Source organism: Stenella coeruleoalba, assembly GCF_951394435.1.
Source record: "Stenella coeruleoalba genome assembly, chromosome: 17".
NCBI classification, from domain to species: domain Eukaryota; kingdom Metazoa; phylum Chordata; class Mammalia; order Artiodactyla; family Delphinidae; genus Stenella; species Stenella coeruleoalba.
In genome coordinates this window covers 56115882-56139761 of record NC_137163.1, presented here as the reverse complement: position 1 = coordinate 56139761, position 23880 = coordinate 56115882, and the positions used below count along the sequence as shown (strand labels likewise).

General features: G+C 36.8%; 1 protein-coding gene across 2 annotated transcripts in view; it reads right to left on the bottom strand.

The window, feature by feature from the left end:
* The window catches only part of SNX16 (sorting nexin 16), a 36721-nt gene extending 13527 nt beyond the window's left edge, over positions 1-23194 (bottom strand). Inside the window, exons 1-4 of one of the 2 annotated variants that reach the window (XM_079901579.1) lie at positions 22557-23194; positions 20867-21341; positions 15196-15282; positions 7816-7964 (exon numbers count right to left, since the gene is read on the bottom strand). In XM_079901579.1, the coding sequence (XP_079757705.1) occupies positions 7816-7964; positions 15196-15282; positions 20867-21241 (611 nt within the window). In that variant the 5' untranslated portion in view covers positions 21242-21341; positions 22557-23194. The remainder of the gene's footprint in view (positions 1-7815; positions 7965-15195; positions 15283-20866; positions 21342-22556) is intronic. The other variant, XM_079901580.1, reaches the window with a different exon arrangement.
* Between the last annotated feature and the right edge of the window lie 686 nt (positions 23195-23880).

Genomic DNA, 23880 nt, shown 5'->3' with positions numbered 1-23880 from the left:
GTTAAGTAATTGCCTAAAATTATTTCACTACTAAGCCCAGAAAACTGAATTTTGCATAAGGTCTTTAAGACCTAATTTAATTAGTTAAGAGTTTATGTGGGGCTTCCCTGGTGGCGCAGTGGTTGAGAGTCCGCCTGCCGATGCAGGGGACACGGGTTCGTGCCCCAGTCCGGGAAGGTCCCACATGCCATGGAGCGGCTGGGCCCGTGAGCCATGGCTGCTAAGCCTGCGCGTCCGGAGCCTGTGCTCCGCAAAGGGAGAGGCCACAACAGTGAGAGGACCGCGTACCGCAAAAAAAAAAAAAAAAAAAAAAGAGTTTACGTGTATCTGAATACAAAATATTTGCTTTATTACATTAAAAAAGCTGTCCATAACTGAAGGTCCACCAAACTAATATTTTGTGGTAAAAATCATGCAACCAACCTTAGCAATAATGTGTTCATTCTCATGAGCTGTCATTATATAAACTATTGCATATGTAACTGAATTCTTTTATAAAAATACTAACCCAACCTCTCTTGACAGTATCTTCACATATAAAAACAACTTACACATTAATAAAATTTCCTGTGAGATGTGAAAATGTATAAAAAATAGCTTCTTTACATATTTTTGTTCAAAAATTATAGATTTATTGAATTTTACAACTAGAAGAGACTTAAGAAGTCATCTAATCCAATATATCCCACGTAAATAATTCCTTCTTTAATACCACTGATAGTTATCTAGCCTAGTCTCTTCAAATACTGATGCTTAAGGTAAACTCACTTTCTCAAAAGGCAGAACATTTTTATACCAGACAGCTTGAAATGACATGTAGCTCTTTTTTCTCTGAGCTGATGGGGGCTTCCTCTAACTGTTCACTTATTCCTAGTTCTACACGTTAGTCTTGCTATTCAAAATGAGGTCCCTAGGCCAGCAGCATCAGCATCACCTAGAAACCTGTTAGAAATGCAGAATCTCCACTCCAGACCTTGCTAATTCAGGACGTGCATTTGAACGAGACGCACACTATAGCTGGAGAAGCACCGCTTTAAAGCTAAATATCATTTGATTCTTTTCCCCATCACAATCTTTCAAAGACGTGAAGATGGTTATCATGTCCTTCCAAGTACTTTTTTTTTCAAGGGGTAAATTCTCATTTCTTTCAATTGTTTCCTCATGTAAATGTATGGATACTATATATTACAGTATATATTTTTTAAACCATGAACTGCTGTTAATCCAGATCTATCTGCACTTTTTTTCTTTTAACAGATGTAGAATTTAGAACACTGAATTTTGGCATGGAACTCCTTATAGATGAATGCTAATATAAGGAAAAATATGTAATTTTAACCCTTGTATTTTAAAGAATTAAGAAGAAAAATGTGGTAAATCAGGATATATGTGTAGTAATTCTGAAAGAGAATAGTAAGGTATTTGGTGTGCTGATTAAATGATGTAATTATTTCAAAGTAACACAAACCAGAATAAAACAATAAATAGCTAAATTTTAACTATAACAGATTATGCAATATGAGAACATCCCCCTCTATCCATCTTTGCACATGCTTCACCTTGACAAGCTGAGTTACATGCTGTTTCGGGTATAGGACTTGGCCTGCTTGCTTCTGCATTTTCACATAATATTCCCTCTCATTTGGAAAGTCCTTCCTTACTTTCTCTTTGTCGGTTCAAATAGCACTCAGTCTTTAAAACCCAGCTCAAATATCACCCTCTAGGAAGCCTCCTCTAATTCTCCCAGTCAAAAGTTCCCTCTCTTCCTCTTCTGAAAGATATCAAGCTCTATCCATTATAGTTCTTTTGGGTGTGTCTTCTTCCTATTCAGTTTTCTTGAATAAAGGATTAGCATCTAACACACCTTTGTGTAGCTGTAATACCTTACATATAGTAAGACCTAAATAAACATTTATCAAACAAACAAAAACCAATAATAAATCCTTTATCATAAAAATATTAACATTTTTATCTGTTTTCTTACTTTGTATTCTCCAAATGCATCTGAAAATAAAATTCTCTTAAAACATTTAAACCAACAATTCTTAACATCCCTTCAGTTCTTATTTCACTTCTGTTTTGTTATAGTTAGAGAAGTTGTAATATTAAGAGCTGCCAGTTGTGTACTGGCAAGCTCTTAGCCCACATGAAGGTTAACAAATAACTGTGTCATGAGCTGCTAAGGAATCAAAACAGAAAGTGAAAGAACTGTAGAAAGAATTAATATCAGATAATTACTTGGCCATATAAAGATAGTAATTTTCTATGCTGCCGTTCCAACTGTGACAGGATGCTAACAGGTATACCAATAGGTAAGGTAAACTCACTGATATTTTAAGTAGTGATTCTTAAATATGTAGTTTCATGTTTTTATAAAGAAGTATTGGGATTTTGTCTTTATCCTTTCCTCCCTTATAAGAATTCATAAGTGGCTGTTTGACAACCTCAGACTTTCTGGATATTTTCTAATTATTTGTCCTCCCACCCATAATCTTAATCTATTGTTCAAGGTTCTCAAACCCCACTCCCTACTTCAGTATTGCTTGATTCACTGCAAACAGGACTGATCTTCCCCTTCTCTGAATTCCTTTTACTTTTACAATCTGTATCATGCCAAGTAGGACTTCATAAACTCCATTATTTTGTTCAAACAGAAGCTTAATTTCTTCAAATGAATTAAGTCCAGTAAGTATATCCTCAGCTTCCTTTTTACCCTTCTTAGTATGACAAAGGGCAAATGCTTAGGATACAGATTAATAACTTTTCCCTCTGCCAAGTCATGTTTTAAACAGTAATTTATTAAGAAACTGCTTAAACTGTGAAATAAAAAATGCTACTCATCACTCGCAAATAATATAGTACCCTAGAACAAACAAGGTATACAAACCTTATTTAGAGTTCTCTTTAAGTTACCTTACTTGTATTCCTTAAATGTCTGAGATATATGACAAAAATAAGTAAGCAAGTAAATGTGAGGCACAATAGGTTTTCATGCAACACTTTTTAGAACCTTTAATATTCTAGGAATGTCAAATGAAACCTTTCTCCAACTTACTTGACCAAGGAATCTTTCTGTCCCTGAAACACCTATCTATAAATTGAACATGATTATCACTGTTCTAAGGACTGCAGTTTTAGAAACAGGATCTTGAATGTTTACCATACAGATACAGATCTATTAACAATAATTAAAAAAAAAGATACATCTCAACTAAGATACACTTTTAATGTTTAAAAAAATCAAGAAATCACAAGATGAGTTCATCAACGTGGTTCATACTATTTAATATTTCATTGAATAGAAAGAGTATAGTCATTTATAGAATAAATTTGATTTTAATTTACCATATTTGCAATACAGAGACATAAAGGTTTACTGAATAAGGAATAAGAGAAAGGGGATATGATGTTTTGACTTCTTAGCTGTAAAAGTCTTCTTTTATGGTATGGTATAAAATATATTTTCTTCAAAGGCTTTCTCTATGATTTTAGATATTGTTGGTTTCTATTCCTGCTTTGTGTATCTGAATTAACACTAACCTTTTTTTTTTTCTTTGGAGAAATGTAAAAAATTATAGAAAAGTAGGGAGCATCCACCTTCCCACCATCTAGGCTGGAACACACAGTTGCTAAGTTTTGTCATATTTGTTTCAGTCTCTTTTTCTTATAAATAGTACAACAGCAAATATCAACAGCTCTGCCATTCATTCAACACGTACTTATCGAGCATGGACTCTGTGTTGCATTGTGCTAAGCACTGCACACTGAATGGTGGGTAAACCAGCCACATGACCTACTACTATGCATGCACCTTACAGCCTGGTAGGAGAACACAATCAAATAATCACAGAAATAGTTACAAACTGAGATGTTGTATAAGTAAAGTACAAAGCAGCCTTTCTCAGCTGGGATTCCATGACAGGATTAAACCCTGCTGACAATGATGTGAGTGACTATTTTCTCATTCTCTTAAGACTGGTACATAGCTAGCAGCATCCTAGAAGTATGTAATGAGAAGTTAATTCATTACATGCAATGGGTGTCTTAGGGCATTAGGAGCTGACTTTCAGAACCAGAAGAGAAGATACTTTGAGAAAGACCTGACTTAGTTTTTGGTGGTGGTGGTAGGTGAGGGGTTGGTCCAGAGAGCCAGTTACCTAAAAGTCTCTGTTGAAACGTGACTTTTAGGCCAGGGCTGGGGGAGCAAGGGTAGTAGTGTGAAATGTTGCCTTTCTAGGGAATAGCATATTGAAAGGTCCTAAGGGACAAAGGAGCAGGCGACTTCGAAAAATTACAAGACCAAGATGGCTGATGTACAGAGAATGGGGGCAGGGAGGAATAACAAAACATGAAGTTGGAAAGACAAGCAGATGGTCAGGGACCAGAAAGGATGACTTAAACTGCATTACAAAAGATCACTGTGGCTCCAATGGGCTATAGAAATAAAAGTCGATGAGGAAGATAAGTGATGGGAAAGGAGTAATTAAAGTGAGAGAAAACTGCTAGACTAGGTGGCGATGGCAGGAATGGAGAAAAGTAGAGAGGTTCGAGGAGTGTTTAAAGTATAAAGGCAGGGATGTGTCCAGATGACTTGTGGGTTTTAGGTAGAGGATGATGCTGAATACTGGGGGAAAGGTCAGAGAGTAAGCACTGAAGTCTTTCCTAGGTTTGAGGTTTGTCTGAAGGAGATGTCAAGGAGGCAACTGCAGATGTGAATCTGGAGATGAGAAAGGGGTCTGGCTTATAGTTCCTTTATTAGAGGAAAGTGAGGGGGGATGGGCAGAGATCTTAAGCAGTCACTAAGCTTAGCACACATTAAGAAGCAAGATGTAAAAGCAAATTGGAAAAGAAGAAGTAAAACTGTCACTGTTTGCAGATGATATGATACTATACATAGAGAATCCTAAAGATGCCACCAGAAAACTACTAGAGCTCATCAATGAATTTGGTAAAGTAGCAGGATACAAAATTAATGCACAGAAATCTCTGGCATTCCTATGTACTAACAATGAAAAATCAGGAAGAGAAATTAAGGAAACACTCCCATTTACCACTGCAACAAAAAGAATAAAATACCTAAGAATAAACCTACCTAGGGAGACAAAAGACAATTTTCTGTATGCAGAAAATTATAAGACACTGCTGAAAGAAATTAAAGATGATACAAACAGAGGGAGAGATATACCATGTTCTTGGACTGGAAGAATCAATATTGTGAAAATGACTATACTACCCAAAGCAATCTACAGACTCAATGCAATCTCTATCAAATTACCAATGGCATTTTTTACAGAACTAGAACAAAAAATCTTAAAATTTGTATGGAGACACAAAAGACCCCGAACAGCCAAAGCAGTCTTGAGGGAAAAAAATGGAGCTGGAGGAATCAGACTTCCTGACTTCAGACTATATTACAAAGCTACAGTAATCAAGACAATATGGTACTGGCACAAAAACAGAAATAGATCAATGGAACAGGATAGAAAGCCCAGAGATAAACCCACGCACCTATGATCAACTAATCTGTGACAAAGGAGGCAAGGATATACAATGGAGAAAAGACAGTCTCTTCAAAAAGTGGTGCTGGGGGCTTCCTTGGTGGTGCAGTGTTTGAGAGTCTGCCCGCCGATGCAGGGGACGCGGGTTCGTGCCCCGGTCCAGGAAGATCCCACATGCCGTGAAGCGGCTGGGCCTGTGAGCCATGGCCGTTGAGCCTCCGCGTCCGGAGACTGTGCTCCGCAACGGGAGAGGCCACGACAGTGAGAGGCCCGTGTATCGCAAAAAAAAAAAAAAAAAAAAAGTGATGCTGGGAAAATTGGACAGCTACATGTAAGAGAATGAAATCAGAACACTCCCTAACACCATACACAAAAATAAACTCAAAATGGATTAGAGACCTAAATGTAAGACCAGACACTATAAAACTCTTAGAGGAAAACGTAGGAAGAACACTCTTGGACATAAATCACAGCAAGATCCTTCTTGATCCACTTCCTAGAGTAATGGAAATAAAAACAAAAATAAACAAATGGGACCTAATGAAACTTCAAAGCTTTTGCACAGCCAAGGAAACCATAAACAAGACGAAAAAACAACCCACAGAATGGGAGAAAATATTTGCAAACGAATCAACAGACAAAGGATTAATCTTCAAAATATATAAACAGCTCATGCAGCTCAAAATTAAGAAAAACAAACAACCCAATCAAAAAATGGGCAGAAGACCTAAATAGACATTTCTCCAAAGAAAACATACAGATGGCCAAGAGGCACACGAAAAGCTGCTCCACATCACTAATTATTAGAGAAATGCAAAACAAAACTACAATGAGGTATCACCTCAGACCAGTTAGAATGGGCATCATCAGAAAATCTACAAAAAACAAAAGCTGGAGAGGGTGTGGAGAAAAGGGAACCCTCCTGCACTGTTGGTGGGAATGTAAACTGATACAGACACTATGGAGAAGAGTATGGAGGTTCCTTAAAAATCTAAAAATAGAATTACCATATGACCCAGCAATCCCACTACTGGGCATATACCCAGAGAAAACCATAATTCAAAAAGACACATGCACCCCAATGTTCATTGCAGCACTATTTACAATAGCCAGGACATGGAAGCAACCTAAATGATCACTGACAGATGAATGGATAAAGAAGATGTGGTTCATATATACAATGGAATATTACTCAGCCATAAAAAGGAACAAAATTGGGTCATTTGTAGAGATATGGATGGATCCAGAGACTGTCATACAGAGTGAAATAAGTCAGAAAGAGAAAAACAAATATCGAATATTAATGCATATATGTGGAACCTAGAAAAATGGTACTGATGAACCGGTTTGCAGGGCAGAAATAGACACAGATGTAGAGAACAAATGTAGGGACACCAAGGGGGAAACTGGCGGGGGGCGGGTGGTGGTAGTGGGATGAATTGGGAGATTGAGATTGACATGTATACACTAATAGGTATAAAATGGGTAACTAATAAGAACCTGCTGTATAAAAAAATAAAATTAAATTTAAAAAAAAAAAGAAGCAAGATGTATATGCATAGTACATGTGTAATATATGGGGATATACATAAAAGAAAGACTAAGAAAAAAGGGTGAAAAAAGTAAGGGCAGTTTTCTTATTTGTTTTCCATTCTTATGTGAAAAATTGCTAAAGATAGTTAAAGACACAGGTGTCCATAGAATATGCTATTGCTTCTTTATAAATGCTCTGTAATTTTTTTCAAAATGGTTCTAATTTATCTGATAATGTAAGTTCCAAAATTAAATACCCAGATGATATTAAATCATATAGCAATTTTCTTGTAAATATATTCAGATACAAAAACCCCATATAGGTCCTTTCTTTCCCTTTATAATGATTTCTGGTATTTTCACTTTACCCTCTGTATAAATTAACCTGACTTCACAATTTTCATATTTTTGCATTACTTTGGAGACATATAAATATTATCATCAAAATTATATGGTGTTATTTAACTAAAAATCTACCAGTATGTGAGCCACTCTGTTTAAATTATTACTAAAATTCTAAAATCAAGTTTATAGCTGGGTGGTTTGAATATATGGCACACTGAATTTTCAACTTTGCTGACTTTTTGGAGGTGTTACTATAAATCAAACACCAAATAATGTCCTTGCTGAAAAAAGGCAAGAAAATTACAGTTAGTGCTTTAATAGAGATAAACACGCCTACCTTATATTTCTGTGCTTGAATATATATGGTCCTAGATTTATTCTTTAATTTAAACCAATTATTGGAATGCATTTATAATCTGTTATTTAATTTGTTACATACCAGTTAGCAATGTCCTTGTGAGCTACTAAATTTTGAAGAAATGTTTGTAATCCTAATTGTCTATCTTCTAAAAAGTCGGCATTGTAATTATCTTTAAACCAGCGTTTTGGTGGAAGTGCTAATCGAAAGCCTGGAAACATCTCTTTTAACTGAAAAAGAAGAAAAAAGAAGATACAATGTTCAACTAAATTATATGAATTCTACAACATCTATCCTGTTGACTATGTGAAACTATTCACATAACAAGCTTACAATAAAAGAATTAAATTCAGCTATGCTTTTTATGCCTTGGTTGTTTTATTTCTTGATTTCTACCAGTTGTGTATGCATAGGAGTTACAGTTGCTCCCTGTCCCTGCTAACACGTGGCACTGCCTGTCTTTTTAATGTCAGCCATTCCAGTGGGTGTGTAGTAGTATTTCATTGTGGCTTTAATTTACATTCCTCTCTTGACAAATGGTGTTAAGTATCTTCTCACGTGCTTGGATCTGCAAATCTTCTTTGGTGAATTATCTATTTAAATCTTCTGAACCCTCTGCTTTAAAAAAACTGGGTTACTTGTCTTTTAAGTTGTCAGAGTTCTTTATATATTCTAGATAGAAGACCTCTGTCAGATAGATGTATGACAAATATATTCTCCCAGACTGTGGCTTGATTTTTCATGTTAACCGTCTTAACAGAGCACATTTAAAAAAATTTAATGTTACCTAATTCATCCACTTCTCTTTTATGGTTTATGTTTTTTTAGATACTATCTAAGAAATCGTTGCTCACTCCAAGGTTACAAAAATTTTCTTCCCCGTTTTTTCCTAAGATGTTTATAGTCTTAGCTTTTACATTTTGGCTTATGATCAATTTTGCATATTTGGCTTAAATTTTACTTTCTTAGGAAAGACTTTTCCACCTTTTAAGCTAGGTTAGATTTCCCTTTATACACTCTGATCAAGTGACTATAACTGGATAACAAGTTACCTCAAAACTCAGTGGTGTAAAATAACCATTTATTAGGCCATGGACTCTGTGGGCTGGTAACTCGTACAGGGAATGGTGAGGATGGGTTGTTTTGTCACAATGAGTTAGAACCTCAGCTGGAAACTTGAAGCTGGGAACTGGAAGCCACTGAAGTTTGTTCCCACATATTTATACTGGATCATGCTGCTTGTTGGCTGAGACATTAGCTGGGGCTGTCAGTCACAAGCCTAACATGGCCTCTCCATGTATCTTGGACTTTCTCACAGCATAAAGTCTGGGTTTCAAAGGGGAGCATCCCAAGAGAGAAAGCCAGGATGAAGCTGTATGCTTCTTATGATCTAGCCTCATCATTCTACAGCATCAGTTCCACTGTCCTCTATTGGTTAGATCAGTCACAAGCTCACCCACGTTCAAGGGGGAGAGGAAACAGATTCTACTTCTTGACAGTCAGCGGCGAGATTCTGGAAGAGCATATGGGACTGAGAGTATTGCTGCATACATTTTTAGAAAAGACAATCTGCCACACATTCTCAAATCATTAATTTGTTTTTTAAATGACATTTATCACAATGTAAATTAAGTAACGTTTATTTAATTTTGGACTCTTCTACCAGACCAGTCTTCTAAACCTTGGTTGCACATTGGAATCACCCAAGGAACTTTGAGTAAGAACTCATAATACAGACACTTTGTGAGGGCTCTATTGTAGAACAGCTCCCTCTCTTCTGAGGATAATTAATGAGGATCTTGTATTAATGACTGTGTCCTATCTCTGATATATTTGCATTTAATTAGTTGGGATATGGCCTGGGCATTGTAATTTTAAGAAGTTTTCCGGGGAAGTCCAAAGTACAGCTAAGACTTAGAATCATTTTACATTGCAATGACTGTCTTATTCATAGTTGCACCCCCAATGTTTAGTATAATGCCTGCTACATTACAAGCAGCCAACAATCTATGTTCAATAAATGAATGAGATGAAATCATGTACTGTTCAAATTTCTATACTTATATATAAGACAAAATATCACAATGTAAGAGAAAAGACTAGCAAAAGAGAAAATTCACAGGGTAAAATGCGAAATAAAAATATAAAACAAAAATTCTGTCTATATTTCTATCCTGAAAACCCTGATTTGATTTCAAGATGTAAACAGATAATTTTGGCCTTGGAGTCTGGTCGTTTACTGTGTATGCAATGCAAGTAATAAAAGCCATAAGGAGAAAATAAAAATAGTCTTTTTTATTAATTTCAAGCTTTAAAATTTAAATGTCACATATGTCCACATGCATGGTTAGGTTTTTTTCCCCTAAAAAAATAATCCTCAGAAAAGAGTGAGTTGTTCCACAATTGAGCCCTCACAAAGTGTTTATATTATGAGTGCTTACTCAATAACTTTATTTTGAACAAAGGACAATTTGGGAACTATACATTAGCTTGAAATAACTTTAGTAAAGGCTAGGTTTTTTTTTTTTTTTTGCGGTACGTGGGCCTCTCACTGTTGTGGCCTCTCCAGTTGCAGAGCACAGGCTCTGGACGCGCAGGCTCAGCGGCCATGGCTCACGGGCCCAGCCGCTCCACGGCATGTGGGATCTTCCCAGACCGGGGCACAAACCCATGTCCCCTGCATCGGCAGGCGGACTCTCAACCACTGCGCCACCAGGGAAGCCCAAGGCTAGTTTTTATATTTCATTAAATTAAACATTAATAGATTTCCTGTGAAATGACATCATAATAGGCATTTGATGTTTCCATAAAAAGCCTTTAAAAAAGTAATGCACAGAATTTTTGGATTAAGTTGGAGAACTGAGTACACTCATCTAATTCTCTCTTTCTGCAGCCCTGCTAAAACTACAATGAAGAGGAAAAAAAAAAAAAACATAAAACAACATACTGGAAACCAAAAAGTAGAGAGGAGAGTAGCAATTGACTCAGGAGAATGAAGAAAACCCGAAGTGCAGAAAAATTTATACCAGGTTTATACTTACAGAGACCTCAAATTGCTCACAAACTGGCAGCACAAGGCCGGAGATTGGAAAACACTTCTCTGGAGAGTCTGATCAATCCGACAGGAAAGACGTTAAGATCCTGACATCAGAAGTTCCCCAACACAGCCCACCTTCCCCATTACACAGTGAGTCTTAAAGTCAACATAAGCCTCACCCATGGAGTAAGAGATTCCAATCAGCTTTTAGTATCCAACTTTTAATCATGACTAGACAACCAGAAAGAATTACTACACACTATCACTTAACATGGAAGACAAAGACAAACAGAAAAAAAGTAACTCAGAGAACACAAACAACACAAGGAGAAAAAAACCATAAAATAATAAAAATACAAATAAAAACAATCACTAATACACTCAATGGATTAAGATACTACATTCAAGAAATAAAAATAAAATGACCAAAAACAGGGACATTCAGAGAACAAAAAGGTTGTTTTAGAAAGAAATAAGGAAATCTCCTTCAAAATAGCAAAAAAAGAAAAAGGTACTAAAGAAAGGGGAGGAAAAGATCTGGAACCAGCCCAAATGCCTGTTTTACAAGAAAGGTTACAGAAAGAGGGAACTGACAACACGGAAGGGAGGAATTCATTAATAAAGCAGTTCAAAATCATTTTTCTGATCTGAACCACATGCCCACAGAGTGTACAAGATAATAGAAGAAAAGAACTTTACAAAAAGTCACTGTGAAATTTCAGATTAATTACACAGAGAAGATTCAACAGACTTCCAAAGAAGAAAAAAACAGGTGACATACAAATGATCAGGAGCAAGAATAGCTTTGGGCTTCTCAAGGGTAATACTCAACACTAAAAGCGAGATGAAAATAGCTTAATGTCTTCAAAATTCTGGAAAAAAAAATTCCAATCTATAATTCTATACCTAGCCCACATTTCAATCAAGTATGAAAACTGCATGAGAATATTTAGAGACATGTGGGGTCTGAAAGACATCACTTCCCATGTAATCTTCCTCAAGAAGCTACTAGGGGATTAGTTCTACTAAAAGGAAAGAGTAATTCAAGAAAGAAGACATGAGATAAAGGAAATAAAGTCCAACAAAAGAAAAAAGTGAAAAAAATCCCCAGAAAGACAGTAAAAGGCGAACTTAGGACACTACTTATGAACTGCCTGATGTCAATCAGTTCAGGACAGTTCAGGACAGTGTGACCCAAGAGACAGACATGTTGAGGATTACCACTGAATTTCTTTTTAATGAGAGGATCAAATACTTGGCTGAGCTTAGCCCAGATTTTCATATGAGCTTGGCTTGTCTTGACAGTGAGCTGATAATGGTTCTGCTCCCTGCCTATGCTCTGCTGTGTGGAACCAACTGAGAATAATCATTTTACCTCACAGAAATACTCAGCTTTGACCTACTCTGCAACCTGGAAGTAGAAAATAGCGAGCTTTTAAGTAAAATATAGAGAAAACCCTACTCTCATGGCCATATTTCTGCAAATTATTCATCACCAGCCTGCCCTACAACCCTGCCAGATGCCTCAACTCTGAAAAGCTCTATGTGTTCCAGATCTTGCTCATGACTTTGCCCTCTGACTTTCCCAGAAGAGGCTCTTAAAAACTCCTAGAGAAGCTGAAGCCAGATTATAACCCAGGAGATTAAAAAAAGAGGAATAAAAAAAAGACTAGCGTTCTATAGAAAATTTTCTTCCTAAACAGTGTTATTTTAACTATGTTAAATAATTTTCATATTGTCAATTGACTATTTTTTTCCTCCTAGTATAGATAAATGGAAAACATAAACTCTTCAACGTTAGAATCAGATCTATATAGTTTCTATATAATACCAAATTCCTAGCACAGTGCTGAACTCTCATTTCACAAATACTTCATGATTGGTTTTATAAAATGAAAGATCCTAAGATGTTACTTTATTTTTAACAATTACAGAAATAATAACTACCATTTAAACTGTGTGGCTGCTGGTGCTTGACACACATTTTTGATTCTTGCCAGTAAAATCAGGTGATGGGTGGAGCTCTTTCTGGTACCTAGAAGACTGACACAGACACTTATCAATTTTAAGTGCCCAACTCAGAGTATCAAGGAGATATTTACTAGATTTAAATTAAACTTCTACTAACATCTTTCTTCAAAAGCTTAAGAGCTATCTAAATCTCAGCTTGCCTAAGATGAATATTTTGGCAATAAAGATGAATCTAGAGAGACCAAGGGACGTAAACACTAAATAATAGTTGAGTCCTGAAAAGAAAAATAAGAAGTCATAAAGGATGAAATAGCTCAAAATTGAAACTATTAGAAACTGTATGAACAAAAATTATAACAATTTCATAAGAAAGCTAAGAATTCCACTTTAGTATCTGGTAACCTCATGAATTACTTTGGTCTTCTTGTTTGTTTAATCATTAAAAAAAATAAACAGAAGTAAAGAATTACAGGTTTTAAAATCGTGAATATAAGAAGAACTCAGAAATAGAAAATAAAATTTACATATAATGGTAGAAATATATTAGAAATAATACTTTTAAGTATTTTGACATGTTGCAAAAAGTCATCTTAACAATACCTTAATTAAGGCTAAAATAGTTTAGCATTTTATATTTTATCTTTTCATTCAAACTGAGGTTTTCAGAAATGGTAGAAACTTTTTGGCATCTGGGCACTTGCAAAGTCACATAAATGGAGTTTCCCACCACCAAACATTTTAAGAATATACCAACTTGAGAAGTTCTGAGTGTCCAGGAAGAAGGTGGGGGGAGGTGGCAGATGGGAAAGAATAGGACCAGTAAAGATTCCTCTACTAAACATATGTCAAAATTAGGGAATAATTTGTGATCCAAGTTCAGCTTACTTGGCCTCTCAGAAGTATCATAAATCACTTGCTTCTTTTGGAAAAATGCTCTTTCTCTTGGTTTCTTAAATACCAATTACCCCCACCTGCCCCACCTGATTTCTCTCCAGCTCTGTGAATGCCTCAGCTGCTGTTTCTCTACTGAACTCTTACTGCAATTAACTCAGTGAATTCCCTAGTGTTGGAAATTTAGGTTGGTTCTAATTTTTTAACTATTAAAAACAAAATAAAACATGAACAAAGAAAACAACAATACATAAAGCATCATGATAAGTATCCTTAGGGCTAAATCTTGCTCATATCCATAATTTATTATATAGGATAAATCCCAGAAATGTGATTGTGTCAAAATTATGCTCAGCTTTAGGGTGTCCTCTAGGAAGACTCATGTTTCCAACAATGGATAATACCATTTAAAGCCTGTCAACTTGAAAAATTGTTTAATTTTCTTTTCTTGGAGTACTTGTGATAGTAATTTATTGGTCATTTATATTTCTTCTGTGGATTACCCCATTCATATCATTTGCTGAATTTTCTATTTTTTTCTGTTACTTATTTTTAAGGGTACTTAATATACTGAGGTTTATTATTATCGTCTTTGTCTATTTCACACGTGCAGTGGGCAGAATTCTAGATGGCCCTATGACCTTTGCCCTTGGTGTTGCCTCTGTGTTTTGTTTTTACACAGGAAAAGATTCTGTAGATGCAATTAAGGTTACTATTCAGTTGACCTTAAGATAGGAAAATTATCTAGGTGCGCCTAACCTTATCACATGAGTTCTATAAGGGTAAAAGTTTCTTCCTGGCTGGTGACAGACGACAAAGTCAGAGATATTCAAAGCACAAGAGGGACTTGACCATCTCTTCCTGACTTTGAAGATGGAAGGGCCATGTGCAAGGGCTGAAGAACAGTCTTTATGAGCCAAGAACAACTTTTGGCTGACAACTAGCAAGGAAACAGGGACCTTGGTCTCACAACCACGAGAAACCAAACTCTGCCAACAACCAGAATGACACTGGAAGCTGATCCTTTTCCAGACCCTCCAGGTAAGAGGCCAGTCAAGCCAACAGCTTGATTTTGACCTTGTTTGATCTTAAGCAGCAAACCCAGCTGAGCACTCCAAATCTCTAGATAATGAACAGGTAAGTTTTAAGCCACAGTTTGTGATAATTTGTTATACAGCAATAGAAACCTAACACAATGTGCTAAATTTTTCTTTCTTGTTCTTTTGTAGTCATATGATTTAGGGGATCTTATTATACATATACATCTTTTCAAACTCACAAGATTATATAAATAATCACATATCTCTGTTGCCAATGTTAAGGTTTTCACATTTTTAATATTAAAAATAATTTTTTGTTTCCAATAAAAGGAAGTTATGCGTAGGGATGGGACTTTGAACTATTACAGTTAAATGAAACAGTCAATTTTATTTGGAAATAGCAAAGACTTGACTTCGCTCAAATAATTAACAAGGAAGAAAAAACACAAATATAACAGAACTCCAGGAACAGATAATAATTGAAAACTGAAAAGTCAGTTTTAGATTTATTAAAGTACTTACTTTATCATTAAGCCTAGAGAAGTCAGTGTATCTTCTAAAAACTACCCAGCTTTCTTCTGGACTCTTCTTTACTAGTATTTTATATACCTATGCAGATAGAGTGAGAAACAGAGAGTTTTAAAATATATTTATGTAAAAATATTTAAAAATTCAAACCAAATAATTTAAAAACTTTTATTTGACAACCCAGATCATAACAATATGTAAAAAATATCAGAAATAAAGACCATCAAATGTTCAAATAATCTAATGTAGGTACCAAAAGCAAGATTTTTTCTTAAGAAACATGACTGACATATTTGAGGCAAAATGCTTTTTTGCTGAACACTAATAATAAATAAACTTATCAGCCTTCAAAATATATTTTATGCTAATATATTCTAAAATGAATAAAAGAATCAATCATGCTTGAAAAAACTTTGAAAAATCTTCTTATACAGTCAACTTAATTTTTAAATTCAGTAACTGCCAAGCAAAGTTTTCAAATAAATTAGATGATGTTTTAATCTTCAAAGCTGAAATACAAGGTAAAAAATACCCATATTAAAGTTTACATTTATATAATTATGTACAATTATCTAGGTTATTGAATAGAAAAACTTGGTTGAAGCAAGTCAATATTTTAAAAAGCATATAAGAAAAAGCTAGATCCTATTTTTCATAAGTATAATTTTGGAAGTACTACTTATAACAGAATCTCAGAGAAACATCTGGTAGTTTTCGGTACAGTGTTTTGAGCTAAACTATATACATGACATATGAAAAGTACTCAGTAACTATCTATCGAATGAGTGAAACTCTCTTAAAAGGAGTAACTTTTTTTCTTAAAGTCTGCTGTGCAGTAACTTTCAGTTGTAGCTCTAGAACTCCACTCTAACCACATGTGGTTATAGAACACTCAAAATGTGACTAGTCCAAATTGACATGTACTGTGAGTGTAATACAGACCAGATTTCAAAGACTTAGTATGAAAAAAGATGTAAAAATATGTCATTCAAATGATTATATACTGGTTACATGTTGAAATTATATTTTAAGTGTATTAGGTTAAACAAAATACATTACTAAATATAATTTCACCAGTTTCTTTTTACTTTTTCTTAACATGGCTACTAGGAAGTATTAAATTACAAATATGACTCATATCATAATCCTATTGGATGATATAGAGACAATTCATTATTTAGGGACTGCAGATCTTCCTTACCATTTGATTTTTCTCCCTTACAGACTTCTTTTTCAGCTTTGAAGGGAGTCAGCAAGGGTAAGGATGAATCCCTTTGTTTTGAAGTAAAACATAAGTAATTTATCTTTATTACATTTAAAGGTGAGGAAGAAAATTATTTGGATACCCTGTAAAGTCTCCAGACAGCCCTGATGTAAAATAGTCACGAAGGGGATACAAAGAAAACATTCTTTTTAGGAGTTACTAATTTAAATTGACTTCAAAACTTTTGACTATGAATAACTGATGCATGATACAAGTCAACTTCATATGATAATTAGGTTTATCTATACATAATACATGCCAACTTTATTTTCCTGTTTTAAAAAATGAGCCCTTTTCTAACAGCCACTCTTTGCAGTGGTCCCTAAACACTCCTGTTTCTCTAGGAAAAACAAAGAGGTTTTCATTTTATCTTTTCTAGAAAGCTCTCCTACTTTTCTACTTGTTTAAGTAGTGCTTTCAATGAAAACTTTATGGACAGTATTGATCATTGCCTCCTCTATGTTCTAACAGCAGTTATTGTCTCTACTCTTTATTTGAAACTTAGTATATACTACTTTGTACTGTCTATCTTGTTATGTACTCCCTGTTTTAAGTAAACAACAACAAATGTAGATGCATACACTAATCATAAGATACATACAGAAAAGTGCCAAAATCTTAAGTATATAACTTAATGAATTTTCACAGAGTACACACACCATGTAACTAGTACCAAGAGCAAGAAACAAAACATTACCAAAGAAGTCCACCTCATGACTCTTTCCCGATCCGACTCACCACCCCTCCTAGTCACTTTTTGTTTTTAATCACTTTTCAAAGGTTTGACACTCTCTATATAAGATCTTGCCAGTTTGTCCTAATACTTTCTTCAGTTAAGAGATCAATTTAAAGAAATATACCAAGGCAAAATTATTTTACGAACCTAAGACTCCCAAGCTTGTAACTCCAGCTTAGACTTCTACCCTAAACACAATACCGAATATATATATAGAGATATAAAATACATATATGTGTGTACACACTCACATGCACATACACATACCTGACATCTCCATTTTGATGTCTAACAAACATCTCAAACCTAGCACTTCCCAAAACAAATCCTGATCTTCCCCTCAAGATTTGCCATCTAGTTAAATGGCAACTCTATTCTTCACATTGTTTGGACCAAAAACTTCGGGATCACCTTTGATTTCTCCATCTACCACGTCCCAAGGCTCTACCTTCAAAATATATCCAGAATCTGATCACTTCTTAGGACCTCTTCCACCACGTGGTCCATGGCACCATCATGTCTCCCACGGATTACTGCAGGAACCTAACCGCCTCCTGCCTCTAATCTTCCCCCATAAAAATCTAATCTCAATTCAGCAGCCAATTTTAAAGGCTCATGCGAGCCTTTAAAAAAATTAAGTCAGATCATCTGACTTTTCCTTTTAAAACATTTTCAAGATTCCCATCTCATGCAGAGTAAAATCTAAAGGCCTTATAAAGGCTAGGTACTCTACTTGATCTGGGTGTCACACTCGCCTGCCTTTACTTGTTACCTCAGTTCGTACATCTCTTCCCATCGCTTATTCTCCTGTCAGCCACAAGGGTCTTGGCAGTTATGCCACCTGTCTGGAAAGCTTTCCCCCCAGATATTCCCACACTAACATTTTAGTACTAACATCTTTTCTGTGAGGCCATGACTGACAACGCTATTTAAATTGCAACTCCAGTTTCAAGAAACTCTCCATTTCCTTCCCCTCTTTTATTCCTCCCTATAGCACTTATCACCATGTGACATACTAGCATTAAAAAAAAAAAAAAATACTTATCTATCTTTCATTCACTCAGTCGAGTTGCTGTCCCAACATTACCTGGAAGAGGGCCTGGCACATAACAGGTACTCCAAAAATGTCAAATTAACAAATAAACGACTATGACTAATTTCATATTTGCCACTTATTTCTTCCTCTGTATTGTCTTGAAAGAGTTTATATTTATATATCACTGCCTTCAATTTGCCTATGAACTTTTCACACATGTCACCTCAATGAATGCTCCTTCCTTCGTATGGAAGGTAGGTCAATGTAAGGAAACGAGCCACCAATTTATTATAATTTCCAAAAAATCACTCGCAAAAAAGTCAGGTCCATGCAGATTTCCCATCATATCATCAGTCTTACAATATTTGAACTCTAAAGACTGCCTCTTCATAAATTATTTCAGTACTTGTTTTTTGACGGTCCTTCCATACTATCATAAATTTACAGCATGAAATGTTGAAATAAATAGGAAATCATTACTTCAAGAAAATCCAAGAGAAAAAACTAACAGTTTGAAAGAATAAGTTTATAAATGAATTTAATTTAGCAAGGTCACTGGATGCATAAATATATAATAACATATGAGACCAAAATATATAAACTAGCAAAGAACAAATAGAAAACATTATGTCAAGAACCCCAAATGACATCCATACCCAGAAATAAATCTTACCAAAAGATGTAAGACGTCTGCCCTGAAAACTACAAAATATTATTAAAAGAATGTTAAAGACTTAAATAAATGGCTTAGGTTCATAGATTCAAAGACTTAGTACTGTAAATATGTCAGTTCTCCCTAGATAGATTCAATACAATCCCAATGCAAAGGGCCAAGACAATCCTGAAGAGGAACAGCAAAGCTAGAGTAATTAAGTTACCAGATGTCAAGACTATCATCAGGCTTTAGTAATCAAGACAGTGTGGAATTGGTAAAGCAGGGAAAAATGGAACACAGAATCAGACCCATACATTTATGGTCACCTGACTTATGACGTAGGCAACAGAGTAAATGCAGAGGAGAAAGAGTTGTCTTTTCAGTAAAAATTTGACTTTAGGGAGAAAAAAAATGTGTCTTGACCCTGACCTCACACCACGGACAAAAAAGCAATTCCAGATGGTTTACAGAACTAACTGTGAAAGGTTCAACAATAAAGCTTTTAGAAGAAAACATAGGACAACGTATTTTTAACCTAAGAGGAGGCAGATTTTATTTTATTTATTTTTAATAAATTTATTTATTTTATTTATTTATTTTTGGCTGTGTTGGGTCTTCGCTGCTGTGTGTGGGCTTTCCCTAGTTGTGGCGAGTGGGGGCTACTCTTCGTTGTGGTGTGCGGGCTTCTCATTGTGGTGGCTTCTCTTTTTGCGGAGCACAGGCTCTAGGTGCACGGGCTTCAGTAGTTGTGGCTCACAGGCTCAGTAGTTGTGGCGCACGGGTTTAGTTGTTCTGCGGCATGTGGGATCTTCCTGGACCAGGGCTCGAACCCGTGTCCCCAGCATTGGCAGGCGTTTTCCTAATCACTGAGCCACCAGGGAAGCCTGAGGCAGATTTTAAAAAGTGCTAAGTGTAAAAGAAATTTAATATACTGGACTATATTAAAACTAAGAACTCTTGTTTATCAAATGCACCATTAACAAAGGCAAACCACAGAGGGAGAGATGATAGTCACAATACACGTTCTGAAAAAGGACTTATGCCCAAAATGCAAAGAAAACTACAAATCAAAGTGGAAAAGGCTTTCTAAAAGAAAAATGAACAAAGGTCTCAAACAGACACTTCAGAAGAGAATATCCAAATGGCCCAAAAAAAAGTCTTAAATGCAAATTAAAACCACAATATGGTATCATTCTACCCACTAGAATAGCTAAAATGAAAAAGACAGAAAAATACCACATGTGGGGAAGATGTGGAGTAACTGGAACTCTCATACACTACTTAAAGGAGTATAACTTAGTACAACCACTCTGGTACATTGTTCATCAGTATCTTCTAAAGCTGGGCAGATGATCCAACAATTTTACTCCTAGGGAGCTATCAAAAAGAAACGAGTTCATGTGTTTACTGAGTGACAAGTACTAAAAGGTTCACAGCAGTAGTATTTGTAAGAGTCCCAAACTGGAAATTATCTAAATGCTCCTTAACAGTAGATAAACAGTGGATAAACTGTAGTATATTCACATAAAGGAACAGCATCAGTAATAAAAATGAGCTGCCTACAATTACATGCAAAATCAAGGATGAATCTTACAAACATAATGCTGAAGAGACCATACCCAAGAGTACATACTCCATAATTCCACTTACATAAAGTACAAAAATAGGCAAAATTAATCTAGGCTAATAGGAGAGTGGGTATTGACTGACAGAGAGCATGGGGGGAGGCTTTTGGGCTGTTGTAATGGTCTGTTCTTGATTTGTGTGCTAGTTTCACAGCTGTGACTGGTTTGTGAAAATTCGTTCAAGTAAAGCAAAAGTTCACTACGGCATGACAACTTAAGGGGTATAAACCATTTGAATTTTATGTTCAAGAAATTACAAGTATAGGCTAACATCACTTAACACAAGTTTAGAACACAGGCTAATCAATTTTTCATCTTCTACTGATGTACCGCAGAAGTCAATACTCACAGTAAATTTAGCTCTTTCTTCCATCACCTCATAACCCAGGATAATAGGTGTAGAAGGTCTATCTTCCAAATTCACTGTTTCAGGATTTTGTTCTTCACTTTCTCTTGGTCTAGCAGAATACTCAATGGAAGAATCTGCACCTGTAAATTTAGTCCTAATGAGGGGACTGCTACAGACAGATGAAGTGCTTTCCATTTGATCAGGTACACTTGTCTGTTTAAAATTACCCATATTTGAGTCTTCTAACTGGCCTTTGGAAGAGTTTGAGCTTGTTGAGATACTCCCAAAAGAAGAACTTCTTTGGTTTCTGTTGGTTGCAAAACTGGAAGCAGAGTTCCCTATTGGCATAGGAACTGGGACATAAGGAGTTGCCATCTTCTTTTGGCTTTTGCAACAAACCTGCACACTTCTGTGTTCAAACAATTAGAGAACTAGTAATATGCAATCCATTATTTTCTTCTTAGGAATTCACTACCTAAAAATGAGAAGAACATATAGAAAGATTAGTCTTTAATCGGGAGCATTATCCAAAAAAACCCAAAATGCTCATATCCATTTCTTTTAATTTCGTGACACTCTATTACTTTATTTGGAATGAAAACATGCCCCAAACCTCTTCCTTTAATCCCAAAATGTCATCTCTAAGAACTCCCGTTTTTAAGGTAAGGAGAGCAGAAGTATTCGCACCCTTTTTCTTGACCTTGATCCTTTTTTACCCACTTTATTTCTTCGTGATGGATTTCTATAACGACCATTGTAACCTGATCTCATCTATATGAGTTGCAAAGAGGAAAAGTGATAAAGACCGTCCAGAAACTTTATTCTCTGCTTACGATCCTGACACTACTAAATACAGTACAGGGAGGGAAGGGTAAAGGGAAGGAAAGAAAGGGAGAAGAATTATTCATATTTCCTTCTGATTTAATTAGTGAAACTGAACAATTACGCTGAGTAATGATAGTGAGCCAGAAGCTTAGACACCTTGTAAGATTAATAACAGTTCTTAAAGCAACGATTTATTAAACCCAGGATCAAATGGATTTAAAAAAAAACTTAGTCAAATTACATTAATCAGATAAACCCCAAAGAACATTAAACTTATGTCCAAAAAGATTAAATGAATAAAAGTTTAAATATTCTTCAGTTTGTAGATCATCACTAATTCTGCTACGCCATAAAGTGCAGGTACGTAACAAATCTTCAAAACTCATACTCGGTAAGCTCTGTTGTCAAAAGGACGAGTTTATCTTGCCTCAGAATAATTTCGTAATGATACGAAGAAAAAAGCTTTACCACTAAGTTGTTAACTAATAAACTAAGAAATGGAGATAACTACAGACCAGGGAAATGTCACATAAGAGGTCTGCCTATCCAATTACATCTACGCAACCCTACTGGTGAGAAAGGTAGGAAACAAGCCGCTCAGACTCTGACAGATGCTGCAATAAAATTTTTAACCCAGCACGTGGCTCTGGGCTACCTTCCCCATCATCAAAGATTCAGGAAACTTGAGCTGCTGATTCACCGCTCCTCGGTTCCGCCAGATGGCCTCCCCAAAAAGAAGTAAATAAAAGTCTGAAATCTCAACCTCCTCACCGCCTGTAAGGTCGCCCCGCCTCCAGCCATTCGAATGAATACCTGAGGCCAAAGGGCTGGCGTGGGGGGCGCTCAGACCAATACAGCCATTTACCTTGTAAAGACGTGAGCGCTACCCAAACGTTAGAAAAACGTACTGGGCTCATTAAGAGTGTCTCCACTTTTGCCTTGGCATCGACATGCTCTGAGGACGAACATCTCAGTGCTACTCTGGAAAACCAAGGGCAGGTGAAGTGTCCCGAGCCTGAGCAACACGGTGGGCGAGAGAAGTCGGTGACGAGAGCAAAGTGCAGAAGCCCGGGCTTAGCTCGACCCCAGGAGTGTCTGATCAGGCCAAGGGTCTTCGGCTCGGTGGATGGCAAGACTCACAGCTCCCGGACCTCCTTGGGGCCCCAAGACGGTCCCGCCTCCGCCGCCCGGTGCGCAGCCAGCGCCTCCCAGACGCCGGGTGGAGTTGGCGGTGGCCTGAGGTTGGCCTGGAGCTCCTGCGGCGTACGCCCACTCTCCTGGGGAGCCGGCCCGCCGCCAGCCAACCGCGGGGGCGCAGGTGTCACTGTACGAGCGCCCAGGACAGCGCCCGCTGCCCGGTCCCTACCTTAGTCCGCTCCGCGATCCAGCTCGGGCGCGCTTCCCTGGGACGGTTAAATCCGACCCTCCTTAACCGCAGCTTTCCGTCTCCACCCACCACACCGAGAGGCCTCACGTGACCCCCCTTCCAGAAAACAGCTGCTCCCTGCCTCTGCCCGCCTCCGCCCGGGCCACAGGGCGCAGGATCCCGGCTAGGTGGAGGGCGGGGCTGGGCGGGGCCGCCACTCCAGGAAGTGACGTCACGCCAAAGTGCGCCGGCCCCCAGAGGCGCAGGCGGGAGTTGTGGGGCTAGGGGTCTTTGGCACCTAGGTTGAAACTAGTTTTGTGGTAAGAATTTTACCTTCTTTTCCACAGCTTTATTTTTATAAATTAACTTTTGAGAAATGGAGACTACGGTCCCTAGTTTGCCCAACAGGTGATGAGAAGACTACAATTCCCGGGAGGCACTGCGGCCAACATTGGCCCGGGCTTCTGCTCTGCATCATGGGACTTGTAGTCATCACCAGTTTGGGCTTGTTCTACTAGGTTACAGAATAGTTTCCAGAGTTAACAGCGCTTTAAGGGATGACAGTTGATTCTGAGTGAGAAGATAGAATGCTCCGCTACAGCCTATTCGTCCTACATAATTCAGAACTCCTCATTGGCAGAGAACTCCTGAAATTCTTCAGTGTGTTAGTGGTGGGTTTTTTGTTTGTTTGTTTGTTTTTTACTATCTCGAGAGCAATTTTATCTCAAATAATATGGTATTAGGCTTGTTAGACGTGCACATTTAAAGAGCTGAAGATTATCAGGAAAGTCGTTCTTTGATAGTCAAATACTGAAATTCAGAC